Below are 12,559 nucleotides of genomic sequence, written 5' to 3'. Positions count from 1 at the left end.
AATTAGTTAACCAAGGCAAATCCTAGTGGTCCAGACAGGAGTCCAGACCGTGGGACAAGCTGAGGTGTAATGGGTGAAATTAAGTCAGTGAGTGGAAGACATGAAGAAACGAATCTTCCTAATGGTCTGAGAGTATCTGCACCCTTATCTGGCCCATGAACTTAAGTCCTGCAGTCAAATACTGAAAGGACCCAAAGCCCAGAGACATCCTGGGGTATCCGATCTGTTCCAGACTTCCAACTTCCTAACATGTATTTTATACATTAGACCACACTGGCTATAATGTCAGTCCCGTCTGCATTGGTATTTCCCGTCACTCTTCCCAAATCATCTGTGCTGCAGGCACTTGTTGGTGTAACCCACGTTGAAAGCACAGTAAATACCACAGAGGCTGTGCTCAGGTTGAGCCACAAATGGTGTAGGGATTAATAAAATGGAATGTGTATTCAAAATTACTAAGTTATTGGGGCTGGCCCCATGGCCAAGTGGTTAAGTTTGTGTGCTCCACTTCAGTGGCCCAGAGTTTTGCCAGTTTGGATCCTGGGCGTGGACATGGCACCACTCGTCAGGCCATGCTGAAGCGGTGTCTCACATAGCACAACCAGAAGGACCTGCAACTAGAATATACAACTATGTACTGGGGGGCTTTGGGAAGAAGAAGAAGGAAAAAAAAGAAGATTGGCAACAGAGCTAAGCTCAGGTGTCAACCTTAAAGAAAAAAACGTAATTCTCATGCAGTTTGAATGAAAAAAACTCACATTTTTTTGAAACTGGATAAAATGACTTTAAATGTCACATGGAAAACTAATTGTGAGAAATAGCTGAAGATGTTAAAAAAAAAAAAAGAGTAAAGAAAAAAGACTACCTCTCCTAGAAATCAAACTTGAAATTATATATATATATATATGAAATATATATATGTAATTAGTGTAGTACTAGTGTAAGTATAAACAGGTCAATGGCAAAGAATAATAGATTAATAAATATCAGTAATATAATATTGTACTTTAAAGGGGAATCATAAATCATTTTTCAATAAAAAAATTTAGAGTCTCACTTCATCATCTCACATATCAATATAAACACTGAACAGATTATGTGGAAAATGAATCTATAAATAACTAGAAGAAAATAAAAGTGAATGTTGGTCAAATTTCTGGGTGGGACCCAACTTTCTAAATGTCAAAGCAACATAAGAAATCGCAGAAACTTTGACTACATAAAATTTAGAACATCTATATTTCATAAAGCAATTAAGCAGCATTGAAACCACACATAAATTGGAAATGATATAACAAGAAGCATGCCAGACGAAAGGTTAATATTCATACTGCATAAAGAACTCATGCAAATTGATAACAAGAGCATGAAGACCCCAAAGGATCAGTGAGCAAAAGGTATCATGAAAAGACAACGGACTGAAGAGGAAGCATAAATCACCAACACGTATTTTGAAATCATGATCAGATTCACTCAAAAAACATTAACTTAAAACAAAATGCCATTTTCACCTAACAAATTGGCAAAAAATATTTTAAATGGCAATATCTAACTGGGACAAGAGTGAAATGAAATTGATGCCCTTATACACTTGTGAATCAACAATTTGCCAATCAAGAACCTGAAAGAACATGAATACATTTTAACCCCGTATTGCCACTCTTGGCAATCTGTCATAAGTCAGCAACCTGATTGGCTGATGGTGCTTGCCCTGCCTGTCACCCCTTCTTCTGTATTTCATATCTTGCCTGGTAGCTGCCTCCTCTGCTCAGCTGTAAGCCTGTGAGAAGGGATGTCTGTCTTTTTCACAGCTGCCCCAGTACTGTGCACAGGGCTTGGCATGTAATAGGTACCTAGTGTTAGTTCAGAGTGAAATTTGGCCAACACTTTAGGCCCAAGAAACAAGGGAAAGCCTTGATTGTCCAACAATGAGAGGAAGAATGGTTAAGTAAATTTTCAAACATAACATACAATGGAAACCATTAAAATGCATATAAAAAGTTTCTAATAGGATGGCATAGCATTCATGGTATGATGCTAAGGAAAAAAGGGAATATAAAATTGATATACAGTATGATTTCAACATACGAACACAGACTAGAAAAACATCTAAATCTAACATCTATTTCAAAATATACCATTATTTTTACATGCTACTAAGAATAAAAAATCTCCAAGACAGGGAGTCTGATATGATACCCCATATACAACTGCCAAATAAACCTTCCACGCAGAGAGGGCCAGGCGAGGAAACTTGCTTGTCTCAACTTTGTCACTGGGTGGAGGGAGGAAAAAAGTCACCTAAGAATTTGAACTATAAGCCAGTGTTCACGCTAGCTTGTATTTTGAATTCACACTACCAAAGAACCTCAAGCAGAGAACTTAACTCAAAATAGTCTCAGGTTGGTGTTGCCTCCAGACGGCTGACAAGAGCAAACACCAATCTCTTCTGTGAGAACTTGACCTCAGTGGGGCTGGCACTGATTATGAGTTGCCATAGTAATGTTAAATGAAAAATTTTGCATCCTAGAATTGATGAAATAGGCTAAGCAAAATCTTAACAGTAGCCAACTCAGTGATGAGATTATAGATCAAAAATACTTTTTTATAATGCATTTTATATACATTATACTTTTACATAAATAATGCAGGTATATTTTTTATAATGTATTTTATATAATGTAGATATTTATTATTTTGGAAAGTAAAATAATTTTTTTATTTTAAAATTTAGACATATGGGGTTCTAGGGGAACTCATTTAAAAATATAACGTTATCCTGGCATCTCTGAATGTGATTGCCTCTTCATTCCTTCTTGCCCTTCACGGTAGTTCCCCATCAGAGCTATTCTAATAGCTAAATTCAGTTAGTTACCTTCCTATCATCTTGGGAAATTCAGTAGACACAGAAACGATAAATCCAATGGTCAGATATAGAGCCTCTTTCAGACTGTGAATGTCTAAGAGGGGTTTCATCACCATCGTTAACATTTGTGAGCACCTCCTATGTGCAAGATACTAGGTTAAACCTGGCAAGAGGGGCCAGTTGTACAGAGGTCTACGTCTCTACTTTCGTTTGCTTGGGTGAAAAATATTTATTGAGTACCTGTTATGCAAGGCACTAGGAATCTGAAGATAGATGTGGTGGCTGGTGAGCTAAAACACACACATAAATGAAGACTGGAAAAGGCTTTTAGGATTCGGACATTTCAGTCTTCTGTTTATATAGCAAATTGATTTTGATTGGGACGGAGATTATGAGTTTATTTCCTGGTATATATACAGCTTGAAGGTATTAAACTAGGGGGTGTGTGTGTGGTGGTGGGCGGGGGGGGAGTTCACTCAAAAGGAAGTCAGTCCTTCAGGGGAGAAAAGAGAAAAGTGAGACCTAAAGCTGATGGCTTTGGAAATTGATTAAGGATGTTCTATTAGCCTCCATTTATATTTTAACATAACACTTTGAATGCCTCAACCATTGGGGTAAATCTAGTAGCTGAGTAATCAGAGGAGGTGGGAATAAGAAATAGGCATAGCCGTTAAAATAGTGAGAAGGAATGAGATGAGGAGAAAGACTTGTTCAGATATCCAATTCATCCAAGGTTCAGGAAGTCCTGGCAGTTTGCCTGTTCCCAGAAAAACCCAGTGGATTTATGCACTAGGTGTTAGCCAGGGGACATTTATGAAGATTCATATCCCATGTGCCAGACATGCGATGATATAATTTAATCTCTCTTCCCAAGGAGATAATCAATAACTGCCCAAGGCTGCTGCTTCCAGCCCAAAATCTATGATATAACAATGAAGAATCTATTTATGCAGCATTGTACCCTAAAGAATCGGGACTGCTTTGATCTTTTATATATTTAGTTCAACCCCCTCCTGGCAACGGCGAGTGACCATCCATCATCTCTGAAGACTTAGTCACTGAAATGGATGGGGAGCCCCAGGCTGGGTCCAGGAAGGCCAGGGCCAGGGCACTATCCAGCTTACTCAAGGGCACACCAGACCGGGTTGTACATATACAACGACTCCAGGCCAGACACCAAGTTCACAGCTTCAGGAGACCAGGCCACATCTCAAACCCAAACAACGCCCTGCAGCCAGGGCTCCCCACTTCTGCTTCACTTCCCAGCACAGCGGTAGCACTGGCCACACACCCAGCATTATGTAATACGTATCCGTCACGGCCCATATGACCAGGGGACTTTCAGAAATAATGGGTGGCGTATAAAAATCCACAGTGGTCCAGTTATCCCACCGAATCCTAGGTGAGAAGGCATCTCAACCCAGGCACAGGTAGATCCAGGTGGATGCGCGTCCTTTCACCACACGTTTTCTATACACGAGAACACACACGCATCCCTGAATCCCAAATAAGGCACGCAGTTCCGCGAAACCTGCTGGGAGGACGCCTTCCCAGCGCGAGCGGAAAGTCGGCTCCGGGGGCGGGGCGGCCCGGCGCAGGTGCGGGCCGCGGGGCGCGGAGGCGCGGCGCGAGCGCGGAGCCCGGCGGCCGGCCGGCGAGGGGAGTTCCCGCAGCCCGCCCCTGCGCCCGCCCCTCGCCGCCCGCGGCTCCTCCTCGCTTCGCCATGGTGGAGCGGGGAGACGCGGCGCCGCTGCTGCGCTGGGCCGAGGGCCCCGCCGTCTCCCCGCCGCAGGCCCCGGAGCTGCAGGCTGGAGGCCGGGGCTGGGGCAGCGGCGGGGGCGGCCGGCCGGCCGCAGAGCCGCCGAGGCGGCGGGAGCGCGAGGAGCTGGGTCCCTCCGAGGTGCTGCTGCAGCCCGGGCGCCTAGAGCTGGGCGACGTGGAGGAGGACCAGGTGGTGGCCGTGTTCGTGGTCACCTTCGATCCCCGCTCGGGTGAGAGCCGCTCGGGGACCTGGGGCGGGGAGAGGGTCCCCCCTACCCCTGGGCTTCGGGGGCGGCGGGGGAGGGGCTCGCTGTGCGCGCACCCGCACCCACACACCTGCACCCCACCCCGCCGGCTGGCTCCCGGGGAGACTGCAGAGTGCCCTCGCCAGGTCTGGGCGCGGGACCCGTGGCTTTGTTCCCTGCGCCCTCCGACCGCCCTCTCCTGTCCGTCCCGCTGCTTCTCAGCAGATCCGCCTTCCGCGCGCCCATCCTCAGCCGTGTTTGCACTTCTCCGACGATGGAGGATCCTGTTTGTGGCCGCGGGCACGCCAGCTTTTGTTTTGTTTTCTTGTTTGGCTAAAAGGTTTTTTCCATAAAGAGGAGGAACGACCCCCGAGTGGACTCCTTCTGAAACAGATTGTCCTAAGCTTCAGGTTCTCCGCTTCCCCGCCCTCGCTCCCCGCCTCCCTGCGCGGTAACTTTCCAAGCGGCCAAGTTCACTTTCTCTGACAGCATTATTTTGAGGAATTAATGCTGGGAGCATTAAGGGATGGGACTGAGGGATTAAGCTGGAGACGGATTAAAGGAGAAGCCTCCTCAGGTAGTCTCTGCGCTATGTTTGGAGAATTAAAAGGTTGTCTCACATAATCTGTAGCCTAACCGCCTAATAAGAAAGATGTGCGTTTTAGCGGTAAGAGACTTCATGGGGGTTCAAAAGCCAGGGAGCAAGCATGCGCTCTCGGAAGCCTCAGGTGGCCCGGGAGGGCGTGAAGAGCTGCTCTGCTCTCAGTGTTGGAGGACGGAGAGCTGTGTTCGTGGTTCTGGGCCTTAAGAAAACCCAAGTGTGTCTTTCTGTCCGCACCTCCAGTGCGGTTGCTGGAATGTGGAGTGCCTATTAGTGAAGGAAAATATTCTGCTTCTTTCTGGAGGTCCCTTCCTGGTCCTCCAAGGATGAGGGTAGAACCCGGTCAGACAGCCATCCGGAAAAACTTGATGGACTGCCATGGCAAGAGGAAAAGGTGTTAGGGTCCTGAGTTGGGCATTCAGCTGTGGCGGAAGATGGGTGCCCAGGCCCTAGTTAAGGGTAATTTACCTTGGCTCGGGGCTTGTAAACCAGCAAGCCTCAGAAGAAAAATCCACGATTTGTGGGAAGGAGAGTAGGCCTTTCTGACTCTTGTCTAGTCCTTGGCCCCGTCCCAATGGCTTTCAAACTTTTTTGACTGTGACTCACCATATGAAATTAATTTTACATCCCAACCAATATGCTCACATACGTACATATGTAACTGAACGAGAAGTTTCACGAAGTAGTATTAACCCCTTCTACATATAGTGCTTACTGGTATTTTCTATTTTTAAAAAACTTTTATGCTTATCACATAGGCTGGTTGACTCACCTGTGGTTGGGCCTCCCACATACCAGTAGTTTGAAAAATTACATTCTTTTTTGACCAAAGTAACCCTTACTGCTAGACAAAAACAGATACTCTGTAACTAATAATATTCCTTATACCCTACCCCATCACCTACAAGTAAATAGATGCAAGCATGAGATTGCTTCTGGGAAGTGTTGAACGGTAACTGGAAGAAATGGAACATTAACAGGGCCTGATTTAGCAGTGGTAGCTCTGGCGGCAGAGTCTAGGGAAGGGAAGGAGAAAAGAGAATCTTACACTAACCGCAGATGGAATTGATAAAATTGAAAAGCTCCACAGAGCTGGGACCCTCCCCTGCCTTCTCAGTCACAGCTGGTGAGCATGGTGTTTTGGGTTTGTGTATATGGAGTGTGTATGTGTGAAAGGTTTTCAGATGAAGGTGAGTGTGGAAAGGATGGATTGTAAGTGATACTTAGACACTTTGTGCAGGCGTTTTACTGTAATGGTGTTTCACTTAATTCTAATCATTATTCTATAATTTGATTGTTTATACCAGAGCAAACAGACCAGGGACGACTGACTAGTTTTGAAATATTAACCAGCCAATGAATACTTGACTCTAAGTCCAGTGGTGTTTCTAGCATACTACACTGCCTGAACCTCTGCCTCCTAACTTTTCATCATTACTGTCTCTAGGGACTAGAGGGGAAGGAGAGGAGAGGGAGGGAGAAAGAGTGTGTGTTTTTAACTTTGGTTGATGGTTTTGTTTTGTTTGTGTTTTTTTGGAAAGCTGTTGTTTCCTGCCTATAAACTTTATTTCTCTTCTGTCATCTATCCCAGTCCAAAATGGCACTTTGCATCCTGTAAAAATATTCTGATAGTACCTATATAAAGTAAAAATTACATGATACATCTGCTAAAAGTAGAAGATGGAATGAATAAGTGAATGCTCCTGAGGTTCCCGTGCCTCAAAGGTTAGCGCTAGGACCAGGGCCTTAGTGAGCTCCGGTGAGTCCGCTGTGAGAGGCTGAGGACATCATGGTCTGGAGAGGTGAGATGCAGGCCCTCGGTTGCCTGGTGGGCTGGAGACATCACCAGGCCAGACTTAGGCCTCCTGGTTTTAGCTGTGTCTTCCTCACTCTACCAGTGAGCCGGATCTGCTCTATGTTACTATTTAATCTTGGTCCACTAAGACTTTTGCCCTTCTTTAGCCTGTGTTTCCAAAAGTCATAAAAGGAATACTGCCTTTTTTTTTTTAATCAAAATCAGAGCATATCACAGAAGTTTATTAGTATGTGGGAGAAATTGTCTAGAGTTTCTCTGTCTTGCTTGCCTGCCTATCCATTCCCCCGTGTCTCTCCTGTCTGTGTCCTCTGTTTTCTTCCCTAGGCACTCCTTCCTTCTCCCCAAACCTCCCCTGTTATTACCTGCCCAGGCCACAGATATGTCATTCATCTCCCCACCTAGTGTAGATACCCAAATCAGTGTGTGCAGGGGAGAGAATGGAGGAGGAGAGAAACCACAGCTCTGGTCCACCTGTAAGGTGTGAGTTGCCTATGTGGTGAAAGTGGACGTAAGAGGGAATATGGGGAGCAGTGGATGCTTGTTAGAGGGTGTGTGGGGGGGTCATATGTGCGCACATTTGGGAGGAATGTGCTCAGTGATTCTCAGACTGGTTTATGGGAATAAGAGAGTAATTCTTCTTTAATATCTTTGGATACAAGTTTTGGGTTGGGTTTTCCAGGAAGAGTCAGAAAAAGGCAGAGACATAAAGAATGTTATTTTCTTTGGACTCATGGTTTGAAAATTATGGTTGTTGGATCTACAAATGGCATGAGGATCAGGGGTTCAGGTTCAAGAGAGGTAGAGACTTACACACGCTCACACTCTCTCTCTTACACTCACACACTCAGTCTTGATCTGGAGCAGAGAGTCCTTAGGATGGTGGTGCTGGCCATCTGGGCTACAAAGCTGCTATTGAAACCAGGCCCAGATGCTGACTACGCGAGCTGGCTGGGAGAGGTTGGCAGCCAGAATATTGCTTTTTCATTGTGTTCAACCCATTGTTTAGAGCCTCGATTTTTAGTTTTTATTTTGTTCTTTGGGTTTCTAGTAGAATTTCTTTACTTTTCTCTGCTTAATTAAGGGAAAAGGTATTGTCACACTTGGAAATCAGCCTACTTGTCCCTCCCCTGTCTGTAAAGGTGACATAGCTGTCTCACCATGTGACTGAGGACTCGCGTGTGGGCCTGAGGCACATAAAGCTTTGGACCTACCATGAATGACACCTGTGAATCTGCCTCATTCGCCTGTTTCTTTATAAGAGATTCAATTTAAACTGCTACAGTTTCCCCAGAGTTACTTTGTGGGTGTCTGGGAGAAATTCCTACGCTCTGTGTGTTTGTATTGGGGTGGCTCAAGAGGGAGGGAAGTGGTTAAGGGGAGGAGAACCTGCTGAGGCTTTAAGATTTCTCTCCTTTTGTTCTTCCTGATTAGGGATAAATTACTACCTATTCTCCCTCAACCTCTTACCAGTGCCCAAATTACATCTAAACACCTATTTAATTTAGTGCATCTAAATAATGCTCCTATGTTTATATCAAATGAATGTATTGAAAATCACACACACTAATTTTGATCTCCATACACTCTCCATATAGTCAATGAAATACAAGCATTTTCTTTTAAACAATGGGGATGATGGTGGCACAGCGAGAGTAGGCTAGGCGCGGTGTCTGAGGCATGACTTGGAGTGCTGCCCGGGTCATCTGACTCGTGCAAATAATAAAAGGCTCCAGGTATGGGTGGGAAAGTGACCACGTAGAAGGAGAATGGAAAATTTGGAGCTTAATTTTGAGATGCAAAGGGCACTCCTAAAAATGGCCAGCTCAAAGAGAGGCAAAGAGAAGACCCGTTCTGCTGGGCAACAGAAGAAAGTCTCTTGGGATGATTGACTCTGCCATGTCCTTTCTCTGTAGTTTCCATCAGATGTCAGTGGACTACAGTTGTGGTTAATTTCATTAATCCCACATTGGCAAAATCTTTCCCAGGCTGTTTGGTGATTCACCTGCTTGCGGTTTTCAGGGAGAAGTCAGTCTGTGGCCATCTGCTGTGAATTCTGTTTCTTCTCTTAAATTCTATGGAGAGTGAGGTAGGAGTGGGAATCCTAACCCCCAGCAGTTGCTGAGTGCCCACTCTGGGCCAGGAACTGTGTTTGGGCTCAAGAACTTTGCCTCTAGTTCTTTGCACCACCTTGGCTGCAGTGATGAGAAAAACAGAGGCACAGAGCCATTCAGTCATCTTAAATCGCAGAACAGGGAGGGGCAGAGCCCAGAGGCGAGCCCGGCTGCCTGCCTCCCGTGCCTGCACTCCCTCCGCCGCACGCCACTGCCCAGGGTAAAACAATATGGGGCCTGTGAAATGGAAGTTTTTTCCCATGTAAAATTAATGCGTTGGAATTCAGCCATGGATTGGCATATGGCTGACTTGAAATCGCCAAGATTAATTTCTTCCTGCCTCAGGTTTCTTCATACTGACTCTCTTCCTTTGCTTTGGATACACCCTCATCCTAGTGGTTTTAAGACTATTTAAAACTACTTAATACCAAAAAGTCAAGCGATATGGGCTGTTAACTTTTCTGGTGTTGGAGTCTGAACTAAATAATCTTCTGAGGTTTCTTCCATCTCTGGGGTTTGGTGGCCTCCCTCAGAGGTGCTTATGTAGAAATGGGAGACAGGCAGCCCCCTACATGGGTAGGATAGAGTGTATCTCACTTGATATAGAAGCTTATAAACATCAGCTCTGGGGACCCCTCACATACACAGCTGCCTGGCTGGCCTTCGCAACCAAGGAGTGCAAGGTTCAGACCATCTGCATCTACAACCAGGCTCAGCATTGCCCTCTGGCTTCCGCTGGATAAGTGAGCCACCAATCCAGTCATCTGTCGATCTAGGGTCCTTTAAACAAGCACGTATTTGCCTTTGCATGAGCCCAGCACCTGGCACTGTGCTACCAGGGTACGTTCCACTAATATTTCTTGAGACTAGCTGAAGGTACACAATGCAGACTGCCACATTTGTGCCTCGTGAGGTCCTGTGGACACTCCTCATAAGTTGTCTCTGCAGCTGGAGGCTAGGCAGGGCCTGTAGGTAACTGTGATAGGCCCAAGGTGTGGCCCAAGAAGAGAGAGGATGTGTGGATGGAAGGAGAGAAAAAGGAAATAAGGCACTGGTCAGTGTTGACTCCTCTCTCCGTGACTGACTGCCCCTGGGCTGGGCCCTTCTGTTGATGCCTTCCAGGCCCCAGCTCCCTGGCTGAGTTTCTGAAGTGTGGGGAGCGTATTTGGAAGAGCAAAGGGCTTAGAGTGTGACGACTGAGCCTGGATAAGGAGCGTTCGGTGTGAGGTTTTTCTGGCATTAAATGGCTTGCCACCAAGGATTGTTATATTTGCAAAGTCATTTTTCTTTAAGCCTCTACAAGTTTCATATGTAAACTGGTTTCCAATTTTTTAAAATAGTGAAATATTTCTGTTAAAGGATGACCTTCAGCCATGATGCCTCTTAGTTCCCGTATTTATAGCACATTGCCTCAGTTATTTTTGCTTTTGCACAATCCTGTATGCTTAACCTTTTTTTTCACATCTTCATTATTTTCAATTGTGTTCCTCAATTTGTATGTTGAAATTTTTTAAACCTCAAAGAAGTTGGAAGAATAGTACAGTGAAAATCTATGTATCTTTCACTTGAGTTCCCATTTGTTGACATTTTGCCATATTTGCTCTATCCTTATACAGTCAGTTCTGCTAAAATACAAAATATGCGTTTTTAAAAATCACTGTGCTAGGGGCTGACCCAGTTGCGTAGTGGTTAAGTTCTCATGCTTTGCTTCAGCAGCCTGGGGTTCACAGGTTCTGATCCTGGGCGCGGACCTAGCAGCACTTGTTAAGCCATGCTGTGGTGGCATTCCACATAAAATAGAGGAAGATTGGCACAGATGTTAGGTCAGCGACAATCTTCTCAAGCAAAAAAGGGAAGATTGGCAACAGATGGTAGCTCAGGGCCAATCTTCCTCACCAAAAAAAAATTAAAAAAAAAAATCATCATGCAGTAAAAGTCACTGGGCTTATGGGAAAATTGAGGTAAGGGGCCCAACACTCAAAACTTTATCAGTGACACATTTAAAAAAGATAAGGACATAACACAAATGGTAGGACAGTTTGTAATGTATGTACTCATATGTGTTAGATGGTTAAAAAAGACATAAACACTCAAAATATGGCACTTTATCTTAAAAAAGACCTGAGATTTGCATATGAAGGTGGGTGTTGGAAGGGTTGACCTTGTGAGTTAGTGTGAAGTGGGGGAAGAAAGTCTCTGTGAACTTGGATGGAAAGTAATAGCACTAGAAGTGATAGGCGTGGCTCATAATGCGCCGGGTGACTCAGGTCACCCACAGATGTTTGAGGGGTGTATGTGGGGGGGGGGCTCCGTTCAGTGGGGTGCAGTTTCCTGCATTCACAGTGTGAACCTTGTGATCCAAATCATGCCTCAGTAGACATGAAATTCCCTATCATCAAATTGTTCCCTGATATATCAATTGCTCTGGAACAAATTCAGCCAGTGTTATAGCAGAACTGACTACCTATAGATGTACTTTTCTTTTTTTTGCTGAACTATTTGAAAGTAAGTTGCAAACATCATGACATTTCATTTCTAAATACGTCTGTATAAATCTCCTAAGAATAAGGCCATTTTCTTATATAACCACATATCATTTACTACCCCCGGGGTAATTAACCCAGGTTAATTCTTCTATTAGCTTTTTTTAATTAATAATTTTATTTTTTGAGCAATTTCAGGTTTACAGAAGAATGAGCAGAAAGTACAGAGAATTCTCACATACCACCTTCCGTCTCCCTTACACAGCTTCCCCTATTACTAACATCTTGTATTAGAATATGTGATATATTTGTTACAAATGATGAACCAATTTTGATACATTATTATTAACTAAAGTCCATAGTTTCCGTTAAGGTTCCCCCTTTGTGTTGTACGTTCTATGGGTTTTGAAAAATGCACAATGCTATTTATTCACCATAACAGTACCATACAGAATAGTTTTCTTGCCCTAAAAATCCTCTGTGCTCCACCTATTCATCCTTCCTTACACTCTGATCTTTCTTCTATCTCTGTACTTTTTCCTTTTCCAGAATGTCACATAGTTGGAATTACATAGTATATAAGCTTTTGAGACTGGCTTCTCTCACTTAGCAATATGCGCGTATGGTTCCTCCATGTCTTTTCATAGCTTGATAGCTCATTTCTATTTATTGCTGA

The 12,559-nt window shown here is 44.5% G+C and overlaps 2 protein-coding genes across 2 annotated transcripts in view; one reads left to right on the top strand and one right to left on the bottom strand.

Annotated features, from left to right (window-relative positions):
* The window catches only part of WEE2 (WEE2 oocyte meiosis inhibiting kinase), a 34,749-nt gene extending 30,158 nt beyond the window's left edge, over positions 1–4,591 (bottom strand). Inside the window, exon 1 of the mRNA XM_046668955.1 lies at positions 4,398–4,591. Within this exon, the coding sequence (XP_046524911.1) occupies positions 4,398–4,591 (194 nt within the window). The remainder of the gene's footprint in view (positions 1–4,397) is intronic.
* DENND11 (DENN domain containing 11) overlaps positions 4,481–12,559 on the top strand; it is a 40,976-nt gene continuing 32,897 nt past the window's right edge. Inside the window, exon 1 of the mRNA XM_046669504.1 lies at positions 4,481–4,857. Coding sequence (XP_046525460.1) covers positions 4,590–4,857 — 268 coding nt within the window. The 5' untranslated portion in view covers positions 4,481–4,589. The remainder of the gene's footprint in view (positions 4,858–12,559) is intronic.

The sequence above is a fragment of the Equus quagga genome, chromosome 8, assembly GCF_021613505.1.
Source record: "Equus quagga isolate Etosha38 chromosome 8, UCLA_HA_Equagga_1.0, whole genome shotgun sequence".
Lineage (NCBI taxonomy): Eukaryota > Metazoa > Chordata > Mammalia > Perissodactyla > Equidae > Equus > Equus quagga.
Note: the sequence above shows the minus strand (reverse complement) of the source record. Positions and strands in the feature narration are given on the sequence as shown.